Here is a 27,703-nt window from a genome sequence, read left to right as displayed (position 1 = left end):
TCCTTACTGTCGGGAAATTCCACTCTAAAAATGTACCCGTTGTATGAAAGATGTACAGCCTCGTTTCCCAAATGAAGGCAGCATCACACTTACACCCTTTCAGTGTAGGTGTAAGCTTTGCAAAATAACAAAGAAAAGAATGGGAAGGGGAAAGAGAAATAATGACATACCTTTAGAGAGGAGATGAGAAGGAATTTCTTTAGTCAGAGGGTGGTGAATCTGTGGAGTTCATTGCCATGGACGGCTGTGGAGGCCAAGTCAATGGATATTTTTAAGGTGGAGATTGATAGATTCTTGATGAGCAAGGTTGTCAGGGGTTACGGGGAGAAGGCAGGAGAATCGGGTTGAGAGGGAAAGATAGATCAGCCATGATTGAATGGCGGAGTAGACTTGATGGGCCGAATGGCCTAATCCTGCTCCTATGTTAAGTTTGCATCTGATCACCTCTGACACCCGCAAACTGAATAAATGAGTGTGAATTGAAATACAACGAACCACAAAATGGTACGATATAAAAATACCAAACAGATGTGTTCCCCAGCACGAATCAGAATTAACACGAGAGGATTAAGACGGCGTTTGCATAATTTAGAGGCCCTCTCTGATTTCTTTTGATCAAGCGTTTAACCACAGTCGTTAATCAAACCAGTCCGTGCAACTGCCAAGTCAAGGACAAATGTTTATCTACGGGTAATGAGTAAACGATAGTGCTGCAGGGGGAATGGTTCTGTCCCATGATTCTTATTGTAGAAGATCCTTTCAGATGCCTTTCGGAAACCAGAATCACACTGCTTGCAAATGGCCACAATCCCAAAGCTTGAAAAATGAAAGTCTAGGCTGTCACTCCCTTCCATTGACTCCATCTACACCTCACGCTGCCTCGGCAAGGCCACCAGCATAATCGAGGACCAGTCTCACCCCGGTCACTCCCTCTTCTCCCCTCTCCCATCGGGCAAGAGGTGCAGAAGTTTGTGAATGCACACCTCCAGATTCAGGGTCCGTTTCTTCCCAGCTGATATCAGGCAACTGAACCGTCCTCTCACCAGCTAGAGAGCGCCCATGACTTCCCTTCTGCCTCATAGACCTTCGAACTATCTTTAATTGGACCTGCGTAGGTTTTCTCCAGTTGCTCCAGTTTCCACCCACACTCCAAAGACATACAGGTTTGTATGTAAATTGGCTTCTGCAAAACAGTAAATTGTGTGCAGGATAGTGCTAGTGCACAGGTCGGAGGACTTGGTGGGCCAAAGGGCCTGTTTCCACACTGTATCTCTGAAGTCTAAATTCTAAAGGGGTAGTTTAGGTAACCCTGGGTGCCAGTAAATGTTAGTGAACAGTTTCTCTCCTGATGGAGACAGAAAGATTCAGAAGCGGAAGAGAGGTGCTAGAAATGGACCTGGTGAGCTTTGCCATCATCCTCCACCCTACTCCCCTCACCATTCGCTTGACAGCCCTTGCCCCGCCCTTCCCCACCGCCACAATATATTTTTAAGACAGAGGCAGATAGATTCTTGCTCAGTACGGGTGTCAGGGGTTACGGGGAGAAGGCAGGAGAATGGGGTTGAGAGGGAAAGATAGATCAGCCATGATTGAATGGCAGAGTAGACTTGATGGGCCGAATGGCCCAATTCTGCTACTGTCACTGATGAACTTATGAGCTTAATACCGGCCACCTCCCCTATCTCCCCTTGACTCTTTCAGTCCAGAAGTCTCAATCCGAAATGTCGACGGTCCAACCCCCTCTACAGATGCCAACTGGCCCGCTGAGTTCTTCCAGCAATTTGTATTTTGCCCCCATCTCTAGTTGTTATTGCCGTATTAAAACATTGGCCTTTTTATGAATACAAGGTCTGAGCATGCCCAGTATCTTGAGCGTGATAATAAAACAAATATTGTTCCACATTCTGCAGCCGTGAGTTTGTTTAATGAATCAGGCTTACAGTATGCAGGTTACACCACCAGCACTCGCTCATGTAGAACATTCCACAGCACTATTTTGAAAAAGACCAGGTATGTTACTATGTTTGTGTGTTCTGCAGTCAAATCAAACCATCTGGCACACGAATACAATCAAGCCATACACAAGTACAACATGTCGTGCACAGAGAAAAACTACCAGAGGGCAGAGTGTAACGTGTGTGCAGGAGGTGGTGTTCGGGGTCCCAACTATCTCACTCTCAAATAAGGGACATGGTGACGTCACCGCCCCACGTGACCTCACCCAGCCAGCGGCCACGTGCTCCCACTCCATCAATGGCGGCCGCCCGGCCCGCCGTACCTACGGACCGGGCTGGGAGGCGGGTTGCTATGCAACCTCTGTTAGGCGGCGCCCGGGCCTCCGGACCTACTCCGTCCATACCTACACTGTCCGGACCTACACTCTCCGGGCCTACACTCTCCGGGCCTACAACGTTCGGGCCACAGAATCCAGGCATACAGCGTCCGGGCCTATAGTGTCCGGGCCTACAGCGCCCCCCCCGGGCCTAATACGGGACAAGGGAGGTCCCGTACGGGACAAACCAATTTAGCCCAAAATACGGGATGTCCCGGCTAATACGGGACAGTTGGCAACCCTAGGTGGTGTTCTTAAGTGCTGAAACACTTGACCTGCATGGTGACTGGGATTATGCATTGTGAGGTGCATGTAGATGCAATGCGACGCATTTAATCAATGTTGCACACTGCGCCAATGTGCCTCTGCGGCGAAGGGAATGAACACTTCGGGCGATGGACGAGTTTGTTTTTGGTGTTTAATTTAGTTTGTGATTGTCACATGTACCAAGCGATAATGGGAAGATAAGGCACGAAAATCAAGAACTCGTTTGGAAGTTGGTTCAGAGTGGACTCAAGCCACAACTCCTAAGTTGGTAAGACAAGTAATGAACAGGGCATAAGAAGCCCTCTCGCCTGGAATAATAAGAAAGTCAACGATGCTTTGACGCAGATGCCAATATAAACAAAAGTGCTGACATCGGCAATCCTGCCTGTGGAATATTTATTGGTCCTGACTTCTTACTTTCTGAATCTGAATTACCTTTATTGTCATTATTGTCAAAATGAATTGAAGGAAAATCATTTGCCACGCAGCCACAACAGTACAGAGTAAAAGACACAAGACACACAATTTTAACACAAACATCCATCATAGTGACTCCTCCAGACACTGTGATGGTAGGCAATTTTTTTTTTTTTTAAATCAATTGGGAGAGGTGTTTAAGGAATGGATCAAATGCATTTCAATCCACCATCTGCAGTTAAAATTATCCTCAACGTTACTTCAAAGCATCTACTTTTATCTACCTTTTGACCTCTAACTTAATCATTGTCTTAATTAGCTCCTCTGTCCCTCTCTTTCCCCTCCCTTTCCCAGTTCTCCCACTGTCTCCCTGTCTCCAACTACATCCTATCTTTGTCCCGCCCCCCTCCCCTGACATCAATCTGAAGAAGGGTCTCGACCAGAAACGTCACCCATTCCTTCTCTCTGTGGAATTCTCTGCCTCAGAAGGTGGTGGAGGCCAATTCTCTGGATGCTTTCAAGAGAGAGTTAGATAGAGCTCTTAATGATAGCGGAGTCAAGGGATATGGGGAGAAGGCAGGAACGGGATACTGATTGTGCATGATCAGCCATGATCACGGTGAATGACGGTGCTGGCTCGAAGGGCCCAATGGCCACCTCCTGCACCTATTGTCTATTGTCTTGAGATGCTGCCTGACCCGCTGAGTTACTCCAGCATTTTGTGATACCTTAAACATCGTCTTCCATCAAGGGAAAAAAAGAAAGATTTGTGCAGAAATCTCACGTGGGAGTCTGAACTGATTTTTTGACATTTCAGCTCGTTCGAATAGTTCATATTTTGACATTTTTTCAGCTTAGTGATTATATGCTTTAAGCTGCCCTTCACTGGAAATACACAACAAAATCACTGTGTTAACAGACCATCCATCTACATTACGAAGAGCTTTACGATCACATGATTCTGCACCAGAAACCTGTTCCAAATGAATGAAGCTGGTTTGGATGACGCTCAGATTTAAACAAATATAACAGCGAGCTGACGTGAGTGCATTCTACTCGAAACAGCCCGATCCCTCGACATCAAACAGCGAGGCATTTTTATGAGAACAGAAATAGCAACAAAATGCAAAATGTTAGAAGATACCGTTTAGTTTAGTTTAGTTTATTGTCACGTGTACCGAGGCGTGCTAACCAGTCAGCGGAAAGTCAAAACATAATTACAATCGAGCCGTTTGCAGTGTACTGATGCATGATAAGGGAATAACGTTTAGTGCAAGGTAAAGCCAGCAAACGTCCGATCATGGATAGTCCGAGGGTCACCAAAGAGGTGGATAGTAGTTCAGCACTGCTCTCTGGTTGTGAAGATGATTCAGTTGCCTGATAACAGCTGGGAAGAAACTGTTCATGAATCTGGAGGTGTGCGTTTTCACATTCCTGTACCTTTTCCCTGATGGGAGAGTGGGAAGACGGAGTGGCCAGGGTCACAGTTTAGAGATACAGTGTGGAAACAGGCCCTTCGACCCACCGAGTCCGCGCCGACCAGCGATCCCCGGACATTAACGCTACCCTGCACACACTAGGGACAATCTTACACTTATACCAAGTCAAATAACCTACAAACCTGCACGTCTTTGGAGTGTGGGAGGAAACCGACGATCTCGGAGAAAACCCACGCGGTCACGGGGAGAACGTACAAACTCCGTACAGACGGCACCCGTAGTCGGGATCGAACCCGGGTCTCCGGCGCTGCAAGCGCTGAAGGCAGCAACTCTCCTGCTGCGCCAACTTGCGACCCGTTGTTGATTATGCTGCTCAAGGTGCCCAAACCGCTCAACATATCAGAAGATACTGTGGACTTGGTCCCTCAGCTCCAAGTTTCATGCATCATTTTCCTTGGATCCAGCAGTCAATCATCTGGGAAAACTGACCTTTGACAGCTTTACCCCAAATAGGTTTAATGCCAAGATGCAAGTAATAACGATTTTATTTTCCTTACAGTTACTTAGAACTTACCGAATAGTGAGCGGCCTGGATAGAATGGATGTGGAGAGGATGTGGCAGAGTGTGGTAGAGATGCCCCTCAAATAAGGGAAGGGATTTCACCCCAGAGGGTCACATGAGTGGCAAGGGTGTGGGGGGGGGGGGAGTAAAATTGTGAAAACACTACGTAACAACAAATTGAATGTATGAATTGAATGTATTGAAATTGAATTGAATGTATTGCAGTGCTGAACTACTGTCCACCTCTTTGATGACCCTTGGGCTATCCTTCGCTGGCTTTACCTTGCACTAAATGTTATTCCCTTATCATGAATCCATTCACTGTAAATGGATCGATTGTAATCATGTGTCGTCTTTCTGCTGACTGGATAGCACGCAACAAAAGCTTTTCACTGTACCTCGGTACACGTGACAATAATAAACCTAAACCGAAACTGAAGCTGAACGGAAGCCACTGTAAAGCATCCGAGAATGTCGGAAGAATTTGTTGCACAGTTCCTGGATTGTACATATTTTTACTTTGAATAAGGTTTATTTTAATTTTTTTTAAAGGATTTCCCTCGTCAACAATAAGGGAGGGGGGGGGGGAGGGAGGGAGGGGGGGGGAGGGAGGGAGGGGGGGAGGAGGGATGGAGGGAGGGGGAGGGAGGGGGTAGGAGGGAGGGAGGGGGGGAGGGAGGAGAAGGGGGGTTGAGGGAGATGGAGTGGGGGGAGGGGAAGGGGGATGGAGGGAGGGAGGGGGAGGATAAGGGGGGTTGAGGGGGATGGAGTGGGGGGAGGGGAAGGGGGATGGAGGGAGGGAGGGGGAGGATAAGGGGGGTTGAGGGGGATGGAGTGGGGGGAGGGGAAGGGGAGGGGAGGGGGATGGAGGGAGGGGGGTGGGGGGAGGGAGGGGAGGAGAGAGGAGGGAGGGAGGATAAGTGGGGCTGAGGGGGATGGAGTGGGGGGAGGGGAAGGGAGGAGGGGGAGGGGGTGGAGGGAGGGGGGAGTGGGGGAGGGGAGGAGGGAGGGGTGGAGGGAGGGGGAGGGGGAGGGGGTGGAGGGAGGGGGGAGGGGAGGAGGGGAGGGGTGGAGGGAGGGGGGTGGAGGGTGGAGGGAGGGGGGGAGTGGGGGAGGGGAGGAGTGGAGGGGGGGGGAGGGGGAGGGAGGGGGGTGGAGGGAGGGGGGAGTGGGGGAAGGGAGGAGTGGAGGGAGGGGGGAGGGGGTGCTGCACCAATGCAGGAGAGGTTTGGACTAGACACTTGGTCTAGTCTCTGTTAAAACCCTTCATTTCAACTGATTATTAGTAACACTCCTGAAGTAAATTGTATTTCTAATGTGTTTTTCATTGGAAAACAAAAGCTAGTCTACTGCATTCCTTCAAGACCGACATGTGAAAGTACACAGGAAATAGCATCTCCAAATTAAGGTCTATTGTTGCCACGAGGCTTGTTCAATATTTAAAAAATTTCACAGGCTTGATACTGAATGAACCGTCTCGATATCAAATGGGATAAAAGAAGATATATTCAACCCACGACATGGTGCTAAAAGATATGGCATGATCCACAGTGAATCTGGCCACGCTAAATCAAAAGGCCAAAGAAATCAAAGGCTCCATATCATTTACTGTACATGAAACTACACAAAAACAGTATTTATGCACAAAAACATTGGAACTTGTGTTTAGAGGAGCTATTATGGCGCCTGCTTGCTAAATTCATCAAAATAATATTTTGGCAACTGAGGAAACACAATCTGCCACAGGCAATGATGGTCCAATTCTATACTGCTATCATTGAGTCCGTCCTCACCTTCTCCATCATGGTCTGGTTTGGCTCAGCCACCAAGCACGACATCCGGAGGCTGCAACGGATCGTTCGCACAGCTGAGAAGGTTATTGGCTGCAACCTTCCCCCCCCCCATTGACGAACTGTACACTGCAAGGGCCAGGAAGCGAGCGGGCAAGATCATCTCTGACCCCTCTCACCCTGGCCACAAACTCTTCGAAGCACTTCCCTCTGGAAGGCGACTCCGGACTGTCAAAGCAGCCACAGCCAGACATAAAAACAGTTTTTTTCCACGAGTGATAGTTCCACTCAATAACCAAAGTCTGTAGTCTCTTTTTTGCCCTGGTTTATTTTCACCCACATGTTTAGACCGTGATGTTGTATCCTTATTGTTTTGATGTGTTTATGCTTTATTCTTAATTGTTAACTGTATATTTGTGTTGTCATTTGTGAGCGGAGCACCAAGGCACATTCCTTGTATATGCACATACTTGGCCAATAAACGTATTCATTCATTCATTCATATTTAGATTTAGAGATACAGCGCAGAAACAGGCCCTTTGGCCCACCAGGTCCGCGCCGCCCAGCGATCCCCGCACATTAACACTATCCTACACACACTAGGGACAATTTTTTTTACATTTGCCCAGCCAATTAACCTACATACCTGCACGTCTTTGGAGTGTGGGAGGAAACCGAAGATCTCGGAGAAAACCCACGCAGGTCACGGGGAGAACGTACAAACTCCGTACAGACGGCGCCCGTAGTCAGGATCGAACCTGAGTCTCCGTCGCTGCATTCGCTGTAAGACAGCAACTCTACCGCTGCGCCACCGTGCCGCCTACAGACTGTAGGATGCTCCAGTGGTGAGATGGAAGACTGACGCTAAGTGCTGGAGTAACTCAGCGGGTCAGGCCACACCACTGGAGGAAAAAGGATGGGTGTGTTTCGGGTTCAGAACCCTTCTTCAGACTGGTTCAGAGGTGTTTGAAGGAGGGTTCCGACCTGAAACGTCCCTTTTCCCATCCATTTTCTCCACGGATGCTGCCCGACTCATTGAGTTACTTCAGCAACTTTGTGTCCACATTTGGTTTAAACCAGCATTTGCAGTTCCTTCCCACACGGTGATTCAGTCTCAGCAGGTTGGCATCAGCGTTCGACATAAATCCCCCCCAATCCTCAGAAACTCAGCGTTTAACAGCGTTCTAGTGAATAGAATAAATCAGTAGCATTGAGAGCCAGCAGTTCCCTGCCAGAGTGGCTAAATGTTGACATCAGACATCGCAGAGAGCCTCTTGTCAAATGGACACCTGTGAGATGTTTCAGATAAGTCACCTGAAACGTCACCCATTCCTTCCATCCAGAGATGCCGCCTGTCCCGCTGAGTTACTCCAGCATTTTGTGTCTATCTTGTGTCTAGCTTCCACAAAATGCTGGAGTAACTCAGCGGGACAGGCAGCATCTCCCATTCCTTCCACACACATTCTGACATGTCATTCCAACGTATTATTGTAGGTGATTGTCGTTTCATTTCAAATTCAGATCTCTTACCTTTCCACATCCTCCTTGTGTTGAGATGGGAGGTTGCTGGATGCGTGTTCCATTCAGAACCGTTCCATTCAATGTTGCTTACGAGTAAGAGTTTGCCCACAGCCAGGCTGCTGCACACATTCTTCCTGCTTCTATAAACTACCGTCGTCTCGGTCGTGTACATGAACTCCCATCCACGTGTCTTAACAGGGCCCGGATAGAACCGTGCGCAAGAACCTTCAGAGATACAAACGAGAATAAGTCACTTAAAACGGTTCATTCCAGCTGTACAGATCCCAATTGACACCATTAAACTTTGCTACTTTAAGGGACCCATTTGCCTTTGGAGCCCTATTTCATAGAAACATAGAAAATAGGTGCAGGAGTAGGCCATTCGGCCCTTCGAGCCTGTACGCACCGCCATTCAATATGATCATGGCTGATCATCCAGCTCAGTAACCTGTACCTGCCTTCTCTCCATACCCCCTGATCCCTTTAGCCACAAGGGCCACATCTAACTCCCTCTTAAATATAGCCAATGAACTGGCCTCAACTACCTTCTGTGGCAGAGAATTCCACAGACTCACCACTCTCTGTGTGAAGAAATGTTTTCTCATCTCGGTCCTAAAAGACTTCCCCCTTATCCTTAAGCTGTGACCCCTGGTTCTGGACTTCCCCAACATCGGGAACAATCTTCCCGCATCTAGCCTCTCCAACCCCTTAAGAATTTTATATGTTTCAATAAGATCCCCTCGCAGTGATGTATTTTCTCAATGGTGGCGCGTTGTGAAAATTCATATGAGCAGAGTACTGAGCAACCGCACAGCGGAAATAATCTGTTGTTTTCACTTTGATCTGTTTAAGTCATCTGTACACCCTACAACAGCACAAATAAAACATGTCCTAAGGTTATTATGTTACAGAAAGGTCAAATTGAAATTCACCATGTACGTACGGCTGGCTGTGTTGCAAATGCCAAGATGTGTACATGCAACAACAGCTTCATACAAACAACTATTGTACCATAGTGTACCTGCTTCTCCCCTCTCCATAAGAGTTTCCAGAACTTTAATTTTACAGAATTCAGAACGTTACCCCATAAATTCACATGAATGACATCTGGTGGGAGTTGTAATCAATCTCTTTTTGGATAATAAAGCAATGTTTAATTTAGTTTTGTTTCTTATTGTGTACCGAGGTACAGTGAAAAGCTTTTTTGTTGCGTGCTATCCAGTCAGTGAAAAGGCTATAGATGGTTACAATCAACCCATCCATAGTGTACAGGTACAGGGTAAAGGGAATAACGTTTAGTGGAAGATAATGTCCAGTAAAGTCCGATGAAAGACGAGGTAGATGGGAGGTCAGGACCACTCTCTAGCTGGCGAGAGGACGGTTCAGTTTCCTGGGAAGAAACTGTCCCTGAATCTGGAGGTGTGCGGTTTGCTCAGATAGCACGATTTATATTCATAAGTTCATAAGTGATAGGAGTGAAACTAGGCCATTCGGCCCATCAACTCTACTCCGCCTAGCTGATCTATCTCTCAACTCCTAACCCCATTCTCCTGACTTCTCCCCATAACCCCTGGTACCCACACTAATCAAGAATCTATCTATCTCTACCTTAAAAATATCCATTAACTTGGCCTCCACAGCCTTCTGTGGCAATGAATTCCACAGATTCACCACTCCCTGATTAAAGAAATTCCCTCCTCATCTCCTTCCTTAAGGAACGTCCTTTAATTCTGAGGCTATGACCTCTCGTCCTAGACTCTCCCACTAGTGGAAACATCTCTCCACATCCACTCTATCAAGACCTTTCACTATTTGGTAAATTTCAATGAGATCTCCTGATATGAATCCTGCCCAGTCCCACTCCCACCGTGATATTTACCCAGAGAAGAGCAACTCGTGAAGACTTTCTCCAGACTGAGATTAGTTTTCAGTTCCGAAGCATTTGAACCCAAGGAACCTTGAAATGAGAAAGAATTCTCCAATCCATCCTCTGCTCAAAGTCATGCATCATTGCTTTGCTGTGAATTCCATTCAATTATTCAAGCTCCTCACAAAAAAAAACTCAGTGGTTTTGACTTTCAAAAGCATTTATCTTTTTCCAAATAAATTTGGAGAGGATGTTTCCACGTGGGAGAGTCTAGGACCAGAGGGCACAGCTTCAGAATTAAAGGACGTTCCTTTAGGAAGGTGATGAGGAGGGATTTCTTTAGTCAGAGGCTGGTGAATCTGTGGAATTCATTGCCATGGAGGCCAAATCACTGGATTTTTTAAGGCAGAGGTAGATTCTTGATTAGTACGGGTGTCAGGGGTTATGGGGAGAAGGCAGGAAAATGGATAGATCAGCCATGATTGAATGGTGGAGTAGACTTGATGGGCCGAATGGCCTAATTCTGCTCCTATCACTTGTGAACTGATGAACCTATGGCCTTATCGTAATCTGCGCATTTGTATTTTTAAAAGTAAAGCTATTTTATTTTGGTCCTTGCACATAATGTTCCCGCATCTATAGAAGTCGCCTGCACAAACCAGCTATTTGCGTGCTCTGACTTGCTAAGCACCAGGGCCCTGTGTAAGTTGTTACAGAGACAATGCTAAATATAACATCGGGTCACTTAAATTAAACATGAAACATTACACGGGGGTTACACATGTCCCACGAGTGACCATAAACATTAGTAATAAGTAAGTGTGCACTCAGCCCACCGGTTCATACATTAGCCACGTTTTTTTTCTCACTTCAGATTTACCCCAGAGGTGGAATAGCAACTGTAAGATAAGAGCTTTTTTTATTTTTGGCATGCCACATCTTAGTTGCCGAGCAAAAGAGATTGAAGGCCATAAATAAAATATATGTGTAGGAAGGAACTGCAGACGCTGGTTTACACCGAAGATAGACACAAGATGCTTGAGTGGGAGCACCGGGTCCACACCGACCAGCGATCCCCACACATTAACACTATCCTACACACAATTGTGACATTTACACCAAGCCAATCAACCTACAAATCTGTAGGTCTTTGGTCTGTGGGAGGAAACCGAAGATCTTGGAGAAAACCCAAGGGGTCATGGGAAGAACGTACAATCTCCGTACAGACAGCACCCATGGTCGGGATCGAACCCGGGTCTCTGGCGCTCTAAGTGCTGTAAAGCAGCAACTCTACCGCTGTGCCACTAGTGCTTGACTTTGTATTTGCTGTCTATTTATTTCACTTACATCTTTTCCAACTTCCATTTCCTGCCTTGCTTCTTTCTTTCCTGAAGTCCTACTGAGGTCCCCACTGCCCTGCCAAGCTGGGTTGAACCTCCCCCATAGCACTAGCAAACCCTCTTGCAAGGACATTAGTCCCAACTCTGCTGAGGTGCAATTTTGCTGGTGTGCAGGTCCATCTTGCCACAAAAGCAGTGCCATTTCCACTTGCACCATCTCTCCAGCCAAGCATTCATTTGCTCTATTCTCTTATTTTCACACAGAGAGTGGTGAATCTGTGGAATTCTCTGCCACAGAAGGTAGTTGAGGCCAGTTCATTGGCTATAGTTAAGAGGGAGTTAGATGTGGCCCTTGTGGCTAAAGGGATCAGGGGGTATGGAGAGAAGGCAGGTACGGGATACTGAGTTGGATGATCAGCCATGATCATATTGAATGGTGGTGCAGGTTCGAAGGGCCGAATGGCCTACTCCTGCACCTATTTTCTATGTTTCTATGTTTCTTTCTCTTGGCTGCTGGGAGTAATCCTGAGATTATCGTCTTTCACCTCCTGCCTTCTAACCTCTTTCCCAGCTTGCTAAACGCCTGCACTGGAAATGCAGAGTAAAACAGCCTCAGGCAGCTCCGATTACCTTATATTACCTTAAAAGATAAGATCGAAGGTATTTATTTCACAAAATGCTGGAGTAACTCAGCAGGTTAGGCAGCATCTCATGAGAGAAGGAATGGGTGACGTTTCGGGTCGAGACCCTTCTTCAGACTGATGTCAGGGGGGCGGGACAAAGGAAGGATATAGGTGGAGACAGGAAGATAGAGGGAGATCTGGGAAAGGGGAGGGGAAGAGAGGGACAGAGGACCTATCTAAAGTTGGAGATGTCAATATTCATACCGCACATTATTTTCTTACGCTTAAAAGATAAGATTGTTGTGAGTCCATCGAAATGTGCGTCTCCTAATCTGGCCATCAGTATGTTGGCTAGTCAGTCGTGGAATGCATGTCAATCTACAGCAATTGCAATTCACAGCAAAAAATTTGGCTGAAGATTTAATGGTTAATTTTACAACAGCAAATCTCATACTACTACTGAGTGCCAATGCTCGGAGACCAAGAGGAAGACCACAACTCTACTACAAGGACACAATTAAAAGGGATGTGACAAGCTTCAATATCCACACTGACAACCAGGTAGTGGCTGCTGAGGACCGCGGCAGGTGGAGGAAGGATATTCTTGCTATTGAGGGCGTGCAACGTAGGTTTACTAGGTTAATTCCCGGAATGGCGGGACTGTCACATGTTGAAAGACTGGAGCGGCTAGGCTTGTATACATTGGAATTTAGAAGGATGAGAGGGGATCTTATCGAAACATATAAGATTATTAAGGGACACGTTAGAGGCAGGAAACATGTTCCCAATGTTGGGGGAGTCCAGAACCAGGGGCCACAGTTTAAGAATAAGGGGTAGGCCATTTAGAACGGAGACGAGGAAAAACATATTCAGTCAGAGAGTTGTAAATCTGTGGAATTCTCTTCCTCAGAAGGCAGTGGAGGCCAATTCTCTGAATGCATTCAAGAGAGAGCTAGATAGAGCTCTTAAGGATAGTGGAGTCAGGGGATATGGGGAGAGGGCAGGAACGGGGTACTGATTGAGAATGATCAGCCATGATCACATTGAATGGCTCGAACGGGGCCAAATGGCCTTCTCCTGCACCTATTGTCTATTGTCTCCAGGCGGGCACGACACATCACGGCAGCATGTGGTTCACGACCCTGGAGCACAGGCGCCATGCCGCAATACGGTCAAAGGCGGCAGCCACGGACTCCCCAGAACAACGACCAGAGACCACCTCACCCGTGGAAGTTGTGGAAGAGATGTCTGCCTGTCACCGATAGGCCCAGTCAGTCACACAAGGAAATGTAACCACAGACGAAAAATCCCCCTCTCCAAGCAGGACAACGCCAAGCCTCACCACCACCTGCCGCAGATGGACGGATGCCAGAGAGAGAGAGAGAGAGATAGAGAGAGAGAGACTGAGGGAGGGCGATAAGCCACAAAGGTTCGCCTCTGTCCTTACTGCTCCAGTATTTGAGCCACAAAGAACACAAAAACTACGTTCTAATACAGTGTGTACCAAGTGCAATTTAACCATACATTGTAATTCAGACCGTTGCTAAATTCCTCAAGAGCTGGTGTACAAGTAAACAAGAACAGTCCAGAAATCAAGTCAGTAGAGATTAGGGTGGAAAACGTGGAGTTACAATGCACAGGAACAGCACCTTTGGCCTAACTCATCCCTGCTAACCAAGTTGGCTAACTATTCAGTCCTACTCTTGCCTGGGCCCATATCCTTCCAAATCTTTCCTCTGCAAGTACACGTTCAAGTGTCTTTCAAACATTATTCCAAGTGTCTCTCAGAAGTCATCGACATTCCCTCTGCTGCTTGGGAATTTGGTTAGACGACCTCAGGACCTGGGATTATAGTTACAACAATAAACTCAAAGAATATGACCCATAATGTTTAATTTGGTTCAGTTTAGAGATACCGCGCGGAAACAGGCCCTTTGGCCCACCGAGTCTGCACGCGACCAGCGATCCCCACACACTAACGCTATCCTACACAAACTAGGGACAAATTTACATTTATACCAAGCCAATTAACCTACAAACCTGTACGTCTTCAGAGTGTGGGAGGAAACCGAAGATCTCAACGGTGTTTGTACGTTCTCCCCGTGACCGCGTGGGTTTTCGCCGAGATCATCATATCATATATGATGATATGATGATCTCGGCGAAAACCCACGCGGTCACGGGGAGAACGTACAAACTCCGCGAGGACAGCGCCCGTAGTCGGGGTCGAACCCGGGTCTCTAGCGCTGTAAGCGCCACAAGGCAGCAACTCTATCGCTGCGCCACCATGACCGCCCTCTATGGAGCTCCTCATGTGGCAACTCAGGGGGATTGTTGACTTATAGACAATAGACAATAGGTGCAGGAGGAGGCCATTCGGCCCTTCGAGCCAGCACCGCCATTCAATGTGATCATGGCTGATCATTCTCAATCAGTACCCCGTTCCTGCCTTCTCCCCATACCCCCTGTCTCCGCTATCCTTAAGAGCTCTATCCAGCTCTCTCTTGAATGCATTCAGAGAATTGGCCTCCACTGCCTTCTGAGGCAGAGAATTCCACAGATTCACAACTCTCTGACTGAAAAAGTTTTTCCTCATCTCAGTTCTAAATGGCCTACCCCTTATTCTTAAACTGTGGCCCCTTGTTCTGGACTCCCCCAACATTGGGAACATGTTTCTTGCCTCTAACGTGTTCACCCCTTAATAATCTTATACGTTTCGATAAGATCTCCTCTCATCCTTCTAAATTCCAATTCACCACAACCTCTTCAGAGACAGAGGATGAAACGAGCTGTCAGAAGAAGGGGCTGATACAATTACAATGTTTACAGGATGCTTTATTTAACAGGTACATGGGTAGGAAAGGTTTGGAGGGACATGGGCCAGATGCAGGCAAGTGGGTCATAGAAACATAGAAAATAGGTGCAGGAGTAGGCCATTCGGCCCTTCGAGCCTGCACCGCCATTCAATATGATCATGGCTGATCATCCAACTCAGTATCCCGTACCTGCCTTCTCTCCATACCCCCTGATCCCTTTAGCCACAAGGGCCACATCTAACTCCCTCTTAAATATAGCCAATGAACTGGCCTCAGGTCGAGTTAGCCAACTTGGTTGGCATGGCAAGTTGGGCCAAAGAGCCTGATTCCACGCAGTATAACTCTATCACTGTAAAAAGCCCTCATTTTAAATTAACTTTTAAAACAGCTTACAAAGCACAAAATAAAGATTGGAAAATTAACATAAGATTAAGGTGGAAGCTGAAACATATGAGACCAATAGAAGTTATTTTAAAAATGCATTACATTTTGAAATACTTATATGAGAATTATGATCCACATATGTAAAGTTACATTTTAGGGTCACGTGATTTGCTGAGCAGTATTTATGGTTTCGCACGCCATTAAAAACTCATTTGGCAACAAGCGTTAGATTTACACTCTAAATTATGCTCTAAATTTCTTGAGATCAATTAATAATAATAATAATAATAATAATAAGCATTTATTTTATATAGCGCCTTATCAGGTGCTCAAAGCGCTTTACAAAAACAATCAACATAAAAACAAACAGACAAACTATCCTAACGGAAAAGCGGCGAATAAACAACGCCAGCGTCCTCTCACGTCAGGGTCCGGCAGTAGACAACAGTAGCTGGATTCCCCTGGAAAAGGTTTCTGAGCAACGTAGTCAGGAGGTGAGGGATGAATGACACGCGCTAACTTTGGACTTTCATAAGTTCATAAATCATAGGAGCAGAAGCAGGCCATTCGGCCCATCGAGTCTACACTACCATTCAATCATGGCTGATCTATCTTTCCCTCACAACCCGATTCTCCTGCCTTCTCCCCATAACCCTTTGACACCCGTACTAATCAAGGGACAGATAGATCGGCCATGATTGAACGGCGGAGTAGAATCTTTGGGCCAAATGGCCTAATTCTGCTCTTGTGTCTTACGAACTTGTCTCCTCGCTTCCTCATTCCCGTTCGTCACTTCATGTCCTGCGCTGTGCAGCACGGAAATCACGTTCCCAGTCCCGATAATGGGTCTTCAACTTGAAACGTTCATTTTTGTGGCACTTTCATTCTGCCACAGATTCTGCCAGACCCGGCGAGTGTTTGCGGCATTTCCTGTTCTTGCATCTAAAATCTGTAGTCTCTTTACCATGGGCATGGGGAAGGCAGGGCGTGTTGGGCTAACATGGGCAGGAACATTGAGATGGAGACAGGAGACATAACATGGCATATACATCGCAGCAGAGTTGCGGCACGGTAGCGCAGCGGTAGAGTTGCTGCTTTACAGCGAATGCAGCGTCGGAGACTCAGGTTCGATCCTGACTACGGGTGCTGCACTGTAAGGAGTTTGTACGTTCTCCCCGTGACCTGCGTGGGTTTTCTCCGAGATCTTCGGTTTCCTCCCACACTCCAAAGACGTACAGGTATGTAGGTTAATTGGCTGGGTAAATGTAAAAAATAAATAAAAATTGTCCCTAGTGGGTGTAGGATAGTGTTAATGTATGGGGATCGTTGGGCAGCACGGACTTGGTGGGCCGAAAAGGCCTGTTTCCGGCTGTATATATATGATATATGATATGATATGATATGCTCAAAGCTGAAAGGTTTATGGTCAGGTTGTCTCCGTTGAACCGATTCAAGCCCCCGGTCAAAAAACAAAGTTTTAAACTTTTCCTTCCCACCTGTCCATCCCTCAGGAAGGAAGGTTGAGTGTGCAGGAGAAATGCTTGTGTCTGAAAATAACTGCAGATGCTGGTACAAATCGAAGGTATCACAAAATGCTGGAGTAACTCAGCGGGTCAGGCGGCGTCTCAGGAGAGAGGGAATGGGTGACGTCTCGGGTCAAGACCCTTCTTCAGACTTTGAAGAAGGGTCTCGACCCGAAACGTCACCCATTCCCTCTCTCCTAGATGAAGCCTGACCCGCTGAGTTACTCCAGCATTTTGTGATACCAGGAGAAATGCTTGTGTTCATACTGGGGCATCTTGGCTGAGTGATACTGGAGCCGTGCCTTACATTTTATTGCACTGTTATATTTATGTTATCATTCTGGCAGCAGTAGGTAGTCAGGAATATTGAATTATATTTGCTTGTCAATGCCCTTGAACACCTTCCAGATTCTGTGGTATTTGTTTTAAATCTTAGTTTGTTTGCACTGGTAAAGATATGGGTTTGATGCGACTGATTTATCAGGTAAATACTGGCAAGATGCAATCCCATGCAATATGATGGTCCTAATTTATTATACAAAGTACAACATATGCTTGCAACATATATATTTGCTTGCAATGTTAATTTGGCAGAAACCTTGCATTTTTAAAACTGAAGTGGCAATGCTCGATTCAAGCAATTTATTGCATGCGCTTTGAGGAAGGAGCTGTAAAATCGCGAAAAAATTGGTACATTCTGTGCTTCAGAGTCTTTCTACGTCGTTAAATGTCTGCCCCTAAATGTGCTTGCATTGCCTGGCTGTTCCAAGACGTCAGGAGTCAAAATTCCCACAAATTAGCGCCTAATAATAAGTTAATGTTTGTGAATTTCAGCACGCTTGTTTAGGTACAATTTTAGAATCCACTGACTATGGTGATATATTTCCAAGGCGTTGCATTCTATAGGATGTGGAACAGAAACCTATTGCATTGCCTGGGCTTGTAGCAGTAACGCTGGTGAAACTATTGGGATTTAGGGTTGGCGATGATTCTGTGCAGTTTAATGTGGAGACGAAGTTTCCACAACTGAGAGAACGTCTACGAAACGATACGATAATACTTTACGACCAGAGGGCAGAGCCTTGGAAAAGAGGACGCACCTGATTTAGAAGGGAGATGAGCAGGAATTTCTTTAGTCACAGGGGTGGTGAATCTGTGGAATTCACTGCCACAGACAATGGGGAGACTAAATCATTGGGTATTTTTAGTGCAGAGATTGATAGATTATCGATTAGTAATGGCGTCAAAGGTTATGGGGAAGAGGGCAGGAGAATGTGGTTGTGGGGGGAAAAATAGATCAGCCATGATTAAGTGGCAGAGTAGACGGTAAAGTTGCTGCCTTACAGCGCAGCGGTAGAGTTGCTGCCTTACAGCGAATGCAGCGCCGGAGACTCAGGTTCGATCCTGACTGCGGGCGCCGTCTGTACGGAGTTTGTATGTTCTCCCCGTGACCTGCGTTGGTTTTCTCCGAGATCTTCGGTTTCCTCCCAAACTCCAAAGACAATAGACAATAGACAATAGGTGCAGGAGTAGGCCATTCAGCCCTTCGAGCCAGCACCGCCATTCAATGCGATCATGGCTGATCACTCTCAATCAGTACCCGTTCCTGCCTTCTCCCCATACCCCCTCACTCCGCTATCCTTAAGAGCTCTATCCAGCTCTCTCTTGAAAGCATCCAACGAACTGGCCTCCACTGCCTTCTGAGGCAGAGAATTCCACACCTTCACCACCCTCTGACTGAAAAAGTTCTTCCTCATCTCGTTCTAAATGGCCTACACCTTATTCTTAAACTGTGGCCCCTTGTTCTGGACTCCCCCAACATTGGGAATATGTATCTGCCAGGTATGTAGGTTAATTGACTGGGTAAATGTAAAAATTGTCCCTAGATGCATGTAGGATAGTGTTAATGTGCGGGGATCGCTGGCGGCGCGGACTCGGTGGGCCGAAGGGCCTGTTTCCGCGCTGTATCTCTAAATCTAAAAAAAAAATCTAGACTCGATGGGCCAAATGGCCTAATTCTGCTCTTGTATCTTGTGAACTGGTGAACGTATCATCAACCCTCCTCGCACCCTCATTCACGTCCATCACTTCCTTTCTCGCGCTGTGCAGCTTAAAACTAACAGGTCTTATTTGACGTTCGGGTGGCTGGCTTCTGAGTGTGGCTATTCTGATACTGAATCTGTGATGTGTAAAGACATGTGCCAGGCTGATGTGAGCACATGTTGGCATGGTGACCAAGGCCTTCCAAAACGTGGGCCACTGGTGCCTGGCTGATCAGGCCCTCTGATCAACAACGGGGTCTAAGCTGGCTCGACACTGAATTCATAAAACTGCAACAATCTTTAGAGATGAAGGACGAGAAATTGCCTTAATAGCTTCTAAGATATGTATAGAAACATAGAAACATAGAAAATAGGTGCAGGAGTAGGCCATTCGGCCCTTCGAGACTGCACCGCCATTCAATATGATCATGGCTGATCATCAACTCAGTATCCCGTACCTGCCTTCTCTCCTTACCCTCTGATCCCTTTAGCCACAAGGGCCACATCTAACTCCCTCTTAAATATAGCCAATGAACTGGCCTCAACTACCTTCTGCGGCAGAGAATTCCACAGATTCACCACTCTCTGTGTGAAAAAAAAACGTTCTCATCTCGGTCCTAAAAGACTTCCCCCTTATCCTTAAACTGTGACCCCGTTCTGGACTTCCCCAACATCGGAACAATCTTCCTGCATCTAGCCTGTCCAACCCCTTAAGAATTTTGTAAATTTCTATAAGATCCCCCCTCAATCTTCTAATTCCAGCGAGTACAAGCCGAGTCTATCCAGTCTTTGAAAGTCCTGCCATCCCAGGAATCAATCTGGTGAACCTTCTCTGTACTCCCTCTATGGCAAGAATGTCTTTCCTCAGATTAGGAGACCAAAACTGTACGCATATAATGAACGTGGCAAATAGGGAATTCTATTCATTTGTGTTGAGTGGAGAATCTCATTTCGTACTCACTCCCGATGCCCCTTCTCGTTTAATTAGATATTGGACAACTAAAGGCACGCTCCAAATGGTGGAGGACAGATGGCCTGGTTTTGAGAACGGTTATTGATTTCAAACTCAAGCAAGATATGATGGCTGGGATTTAGTGATCAGCGATGCATGCCATTGACCTCAAACACAAGTTCCCCACGAACATTCGCCGATCTTTGTGGTAAATATTTCCCTTTCCAAATGTCGGACTGGTATCAGGTGGCAGCTGAAAGCAACCTGGGACATCCGCCAACAGCGACAGCATTAAGCCGAAGAAACAGGTAATCACATTGAAGAGTTCTGACGGAAGCGAACAGCACGGAGGGACCTCTGATTTTTAACTAATTTTGAATATGTTTTACCAGAGCTTGGGCAGCAGGGTGGCGCAGTGGTGGAGTTGCAGCCTTGCAACCCCAGAGACACCGGTTCGATCCTGACTACGGGCGCTAGCCTGTACGGAATTTGTCCATTCTCCCCGTGACCCGCGCGGGTTTTCTCCGGTTGCTCCGGTTTCCTCCACACTTCAAAGACGTGCGTGGTTGCAGGCTAATTGGCTCGGTATGAATGTGAATTGTCCCTAGTGTGCGTAGGATAGTGTTAGTGTGCGGGGATCGCTGGTCGGCCTTTTCCGCGCTGTATCTCTAAACTAAACTAAAAAACTAAACAGAGAGTAAAACAAAAATGGGAGATGAACGATAAAAGCTTAAACATTTGAACCATTCTTCCCCAAAATATTCATAAAATTATGTCAAACTGCCTTGTAATTTTGATTAAATGACCCAGGCGAATTTATAGATAAAATTATGGGTTTAGGCGCCTGAGAAGCGTAGCCACTACAACTGCAGCTGAGTACATCGCTGTTTCAAACGATGCAGCATTTTAGGGGTGGAAATTTCCTTCAACTGTATGCACTGAATATGAAGAGCAGTAACATTTTGTTGCAGTCAACAGAGCTGACGTATCTCTGTCTCCAAGGGGTGAAGTCTAGCTGGTATCATAAAGTATTTCCAAGCCTTCACTATCCCAATAAACTGATACGTATCTCTCTCTCCTTCTCTTTCTCTCTTTCTCACCTCTCTCTCTCTCTCTCTCCTTCTTCCCACACCTCCTGCCCCTCCCTCATCTCTCCCTAACCCTCCCACCGCCTCCCTCCCCTCCACTCTTCTCACCCTCCCTCCCACACCCCTCCCTCCCTCCCTCCCTCCACCACCCACCCTCCCACCCACCCTCCCACCCTCCCCCCTCCCTCTCCCTCATCCCTCCCACCCTCTCTACCCTCACACCATCCACCCACCCTCCCACCCCCCACTCTCTCTCTCTCTCTCTCTCTCTCTCTCTGTTTCTCTCTCTCTCTCTCATCTCTCTCACCCCAACCTTCCCTCCACCCTCCCCTCCCCTCCCCCTCACTCACACTCACCCTCCCACCCTCCCACCCTCCCCCTCCTTCCCTCCCTCCCTCCCCTCCTCTCTCTCTCCTCACACCAACCCTCCCTCCCTCCCACCCTCCCTCCCTCCTTCCTCTCTCTCCCTCTCTCCCTCTCTCCATCCTCCCACCCTCACTCTCTCCTCCCCTCCCTCGCCCCCCCTCCCTCCCCCTCTCTCTCTCTCTCACCCTCCCTCCCTCTCTCTCTCCCTCACAACCATCCTCCTCCCTCTCTCTCCCCTCCCTCCCTCCCTCCCTCCCTTTCTCTCTCCCTCCTGCTTCACTCCCTCCCTCCCTCTATCCACACGCTCTGTTTGAACTACAGATTAACTGCAGCAATATTTGGATTTCGTTTTGAACTCAATGACTTTATTGTTCTGGACGTCCGTCCGTGTGCTTGATGTCATTATCTATTCAATGTACCGTCATGTTTCTTGATTGGCCTATTTATAGAAAGGTGCCAAATTTGGGTAGGGACACCAGAACCATTCTGCTGCTTAAATATCCTGGACACGAACAGCCAGCCCATCTCATATCATCAAAACGGATTTGTTCATTGCTCCCTTTAGCAGAACTGAGACAAGTATTTCCTGCTTCTGCCTGGTGGAGTTCTCTCTTCTTTGGGACAGAGAGGAGAGGTGAAGGCCTCTAGGCATTAGTCGTAGAGTCGTACAGCACAAACACAGGCCTTTCGGCCTAACTTGCCCATGCCGACAACAAGCCCCATCTACACAAGTCCCACCTGTCCCCATTTGGCCCATATTCCTCTAAACGGACCCTATCTGTGTACCAGTCCAAATGTCTTTTAAACGCTGTGAACATTGTGAGAGAACCTGCAAATTAGGTAAATGATCTTTCAGCTGATCTCCTACCGTTGTATCCCCCCCCCACCTCCTGCCCCATTGCCAACAGGAATTGGAGGCGCATATTTTACGAATAAGGTCGCATTATGAATTGTACAAAATCATGAGAGGAATAGATCGGATAGATGCACAGAGTCTCTTGCCCAGACTAGGGGAATCGAGGATCGGGAGGACAGAGGTTCAAGGTGACAGGGGAAAAGATTTAATAGGAATCGCAGGGTAGCTTTTTCACACGATGGGTGGTGGGTGTATGGAACGAGCTGCCAGAGGAGGTAGTTGAGGCAGGGACTATCCCATCATTTAATAAACAAGCTGGGCAGGTTCATGGATAGGACAAGTTTCACCAGGCGCAGGCAAGTGGGACTAGTGTAGCTGGGACATTGTTGGCCGGTGTGAGCAAGTTGGGCCGAAGGGCCTGTTTCCACACTGTATCACTCTATGACTCTATGACTTAGACAATACACAATAGACAATAGGTGCAGGAGTAGCCATTCGGCCCTTCGAGCCAGCACCGCCATTCAATGTGATCATGGCTGATCATTCTCAATCAGTACCCCATTCCTGCCTTCTCCCCATACCCCCTGACTCCGCTATCGGTTAAGAGCTCTATCTAGCTCTCTCTTGAATGTATTCAGAGAATTGGCCTCCACTGCCCTCTGAGGCAGAGAATTCCACAGATTCACAACTCTCTGACTGAAAAAGTTTTTCCTCATCTCCGTTCTAAATGGCCTACCCCTTATTCTTAAACTGTGGCCCCAGGTTTTGGACTCCCCCAAGATTGGGAACATGTTTCCTGCCTCTAATGTGTCCAACCCCTTAATAATCTTATACGTTTCGATAAGATCCCCTCTCATCCTTGCACAATTATAGTCTGGTTTACGTCATATAACTGACAATTGATTGTATATTTATTGGTAGTGTTGTCGCATTGAATGTGCCTGTATAACTGCAGCAGGTAAGAATTTCACTGTTCTGGCCCTGGTGTTAATGACAATTAAACACTCTTGACTCCATGGATGTCGCGGTGGCGCAGCGGTAGAGTTGCTGCCTTGCAGCGCCAGAGACCCAGGTTCGATCCCGACTGCGGGCGCTGTCTGTACGGAGCTTGTACCTTCTCGCCGTCACCCGCAAGGCTTTTCTCCGGGTGCTCCGGTTCCCCCCCCCACACTCCCAAGCTGCACAGGTTTGTAGGTTAATCGGCTTCAGTGAAAATGGTAAAATTGTCCCTCGTGTGTAGGGTAGTGTTGGCTTGTTGGCACCGGTTTGGTGGATTTCTGTTCCCGCGCTGTATGTCTGCCGTCTAGAGTCCTGAACTATTAGAAGGGAAATCACGGATAGTAATATTGTAATTGTAAATATGTCTAACCTCCCTAATATTGGCTGGGACTGCAGTGGTGTAAGACATTAGACATGGCAGACTTTGTTGGGTGAGTCCCGGAAAGTGGTTTGAAGCATTTACAGACAGACCTATGATATTTGGTTTCCTGCTAATTAGTTAATGAGGTCGGGTTAATGGTTGACGTGTCAGTGGATGAGCCCAGTGAACGACTAGTAACCATAATTCTATAAGTTTTGGGATAGTAAAGGAACAAGATAGGACTGGTCCTCAGGTTAAAGTCTTAAATTTGGGGAAGGCTAATTTTTTATCAGGTGGCGCAGCGGTAGAGTTGTTGCCCAACAGCACCAGAGAGCCCGGTTCGATCCTGACTATCCTTGGTGCTTGTTCCCAAGGAGCTTGTACGCGCTCCACGTGACCTGCGTGGGTTTTCTCCGGGTGCTCCCGTTTCCTCCCACATCCCAAAGACGTCCAGGTTTGTAGGCTAATTGGCGTGGTAAAATAGACAATAGACAATAGGTGCAGGAGGAGGCCATTCGGCCCTTCGAGCCAGCACCGCCATTCAATGTGATCATGGCTGATCATTCTCAATCAGGACCCCGTTCCTGCCTTCTCCCCACACCCCCTGACTCCGCTGTCCTTAAGAGCTCTATCCAGCTCTCGCTTGAATGCATTCAGATAATTGGCCTCCACTGCCTTCTGAGGCAGAGAATTCCACAGATTCACAACTCTCTGACTGAAAAAGTTTTTCCTCATCTCAGTTCTAAATGGCCTACCCCTTATTCTTAAACTGTGGCCCCTTGTTCTGGACTCCCCCAACATTGGGAACATGTTTCCTGCCTCTAACGTGTCCAACCCCTTAATAATCTTATACGTTTCGATAAGATCTCCTCTCATCCTTCTAAATTCCAGTGTATACAAGCCTAGTCGCTCCAGTCTTTCAACATAGGATAGTCCCGCCATTCCGGGAATTAACCTGGTAAACCTACGCTGCACGCCCTCAATGGTAAATTGGCTCTAGTGTGTGTAGAATAGGGTTAGTATGCCGGTATCACTGGTCGTTGATGGTTGGTCAGCATGGCCTCGGTGGGCCAAAGGGCCTCTTTCCACGCTATATTTCTAAAACTATGACTGAAACCAAGGTACTTGAATGAGCGAGCTATTGGGAGATAGGAAATTATTGCAGGCAAGTGGGACTAGTATGGATAGGCATGATGGGTCAGTATAAATGTAATGGGCCGAGCAGCCTGGCTCTAGACTGAACAACTCTATGACTCCAGTGAATCAGTAGCAAACAGCAAGAACCTGACCTAACACTATTAAGTAACATTACATATCAGAGAAGAACATTTTCTGTCTTTCAAGCTGAAGCAAAAAGTCTTCAGGGAGCTATTGTTTTGCAACAATTGGCTCGCTCAGCCTAATAAAGTGTTATCTCTTTAAAATAAAATTCCACTGCACTGCTGCGCCAATGATTGCTGCTAAACCATGCCTGTCTGAGTCTTGTTGTTGTAGTAACAGTTGTGGCAAGTGCCAAGCAAGTGCAAATATATTTCCAGGATATTCGTGGGAGTTTACGCTGTGAGACAGGGGAGCACGAGGTCCACCTCAGACATCAGACGCCCACCGAGCATTCGAAATGTATAGGAAGGAACTGCAGATGCTGGTTTAAACCGAAGATAGGCACAAAATGCTGGAGTAACTCAATCGGGACAGGAGCATCTCTGGAGAGACGGTGCCAGGTCCCTCTGAGTTACTCCAGCTTTTTGTGTCCATTCACAGAGCATTGTCTACAGTCTAAATCAACCAGCAACACATGAAATGAGTGCTGCTGGAAGGTCATCTTTGGTCTGCCCCGAGCTTTGTTGACCTCCCAGCGGAGCGAGCTGTCCGTCGGGGAATGTTGCCGACCGGCCCGCTGCAGACTGCAAGAGTACGTGCTGAGGGACGCACTGAAGCTCAGTGCAGCCAACGCTGTGATAAGGGGTAGGCCATTTAGAACGGAGATGAGGAAAAACTTTTTCAGTCAGAGAGTTGTAAATCTGTGGAATTCTTTACCTCAGAAGGCAGTGGAGGCCAATTCTCTGAATGCATTCAAGAGAGAGCTAGATAGAGCTCTTAAGGATAGCGGAGTCAGGGGGTATGGGGAGAAGGCAGGAACGGGGTACTGATTGAGAATGATCAGCCATGATCACATTGAATGGTGGTGCTGGCTCGAAGGGCCGAATGGCCTACTCCTGCACCTATTGTCTATTGTCTAAAACGTTTTTCCTCATCTCCGTTCTAAATGGCCTAACCCTTATTCTTTAACTGTGGCCCCTGGTTCTGGACTCCCCCAACATTGGGAACATGTTTCATGCCTCTAGCTTGTCCAATCCCTTAATAATCTTATATGTTTCAATAAGATTCCCTTCTCACCCTTCTAAATTCCAGTGTAGACAAGCCTCGACGGAGTGGGGCTTTCTCCAGGTGTTCTCACTTTCCTCCCATGTGTTGAAGACGTGCTGGCTGGTGTGGTCATCGGCTGCCGTGGGTTATATAGGTGGATTGGGAATCAGGGGCCATGGGATCATGGATGTGCATTTGGGAGCGAATAGACATCAGGGAAATAAGTGAGGGAGTGCGATTACTCTCGATTGCCAGAGTAGACCAGCAGGCTGCATGGCCTCTCACTTTGTCAAAAATACCTAATATTAGAACTATGGTGCCTAATTTTTCATGACATTTCTTATATGGTGTCAAGTTAGGAAAAGGGGACGTACAACGAGATCTGGGTGTCCTAGTGCATCAGTCACTGAAAGGAAGCATGCAGGTACAGCAGGCAGTGAAGAAAGCCAATGGAATATTGGCCTTCATAACAAGAGGAGTTGAGTATAGGAGCAAAGAGGTCCTTCTGCAGTTGTACAGGGCCCTAGTGAGACCGCACCTGGAGTACTGTGTACAGTTTTGGTCTCCAAATTTGAGGAAGGTTATTCTTGCTATTGTGGGCGTGCAGCGTAGGTTTACTAGGTTAATTCCCGGAATGGCGGGATTGTCATATGTTGAAAGACTGGAGCGGCTAGGCTTGTATACACTGGAATTTAGAAGGATGAGAGGGGATCTTATCGAAACATATAAGATTATTAAGGGGTTGGACACGTTAGAGGCAGGAAACATGTTCCCAATGTTGGGGGAGTCCAGAACCAGGGCCCACAGTTTAAGAATAAGGGGTAGGCCATTTAGAACGGAGATGAGGAAAAACCTTTTCACTCAGAGAGTTGTGAATCTGTGGAATTCTCTGCCTCAGAAGGCAGTGGAGGCCAGTTCTCTGAATGCATTGTCTATTGTCTATTATCAACATTAATGGAATTAATTTTCATTATAGAAATTTTTACACCACAAAAAAATAGCTTGGAAGAAGAGGAAAGGACAACTTCCTAAAGTAAAATATTAAATTATTTTTTGCTAAATCACAAAAAAGATTTAAACTGAATTAATTTCAGCCGCTCAAAATGTTTCACGGTAGCATTTCAATGCTCGATCTAAAATGGGGCCTCCAGTCAGTTTTCCCTGGGTCTCGCAGTCAGCCATGGTAATAGATTGGGTTGCCCGACAGGAAGAGACGTCACTGCCTTTTGCAGCGTCTGGCTGTGAACAACTGCAACCTGTGTGCAGTTTCTCCTGTCCACCTCAGTTCATTACCCGCCCCACGCCTCTCTCTCTCTCTGGCCACCGACCAGGTCTGTCTGCAGCTCGTTTCGTGTGCGTCGGCCGACACTGCGCAATGTCAGCTAAGTCTGCACATTATCCAATTCACCGAGCGAAGGCAACATCCTCTGTGGGCGGGGGGAAAGATAAGAAAAAAACACTTTGGGGAGGGAGAGGGGGCGGGGGCCCAGCAGTGGGGAGTTGAGGGGTGCAAGTGTGGGGCGGTTCGGAGTGACATTTGGAATAAAACTACCAAAGACAGTCAGGGGTCATGTAGTTCCCTGAGCTGGCACAGGTCCAGTCGGTTCAAGCAAGGACAAATTCAGAAATTCTGCTCAAACATTTTTCAAATATTTCAAGCCTCTTAAAACATTTTTTTTTTACAGAAAAGAGATAGAAGAGTTTCTTCTCTCTGATTACCGCCATCCTAAGTTTCCTTTGAAGCAGTGTTATGGTCTCATTATTTGGCACTTTGCGGGCTCTTTTCCCGCG

The 27,703-nt window shown here is 47.1% G+C and overlaps 1 protein-coding gene across 1 annotated transcript in view; it reads right to left on the bottom strand.

Moving 5' to 3' along the window:
* Nucleotides 1-27,703, bottom strand: part of LOC144607517 (thyroid hormone receptor alpha) — a 246,660-nt gene that overhangs the window by 113,942 nt on the left and 105,015 nt on the right. Inside the window, exon 2 of the mRNA XM_078424413.1 lies at nt 8,338-8,553. Coding sequence (XP_078280539.1) covers nt 8,338-8,390 — 53 coding nt within the window. The 5' untranslated portion in view covers nt 8,391-8,553. The remainder of the gene's footprint in view (nt 1-8,337; nt 8,554-27,703) is intronic.

This window comes from Rhinoraja longicauda, chromosome 29, assembly GCF_053455715.1.
Source record: "Rhinoraja longicauda isolate Sanriku21f chromosome 29, sRhiLon1.1, whole genome shotgun sequence".
NCBI classification, from domain to species: Eukaryota; Metazoa; Chordata; class Chondrichthyes; order Rajiformes; family Arhynchobatidae; genus Rhinoraja; species Rhinoraja longicauda.
The sequence above is the reverse complement of the archived record's forward strand: the minus strand, read 5'-3'. Positions and strand labels throughout refer to the sequence as shown.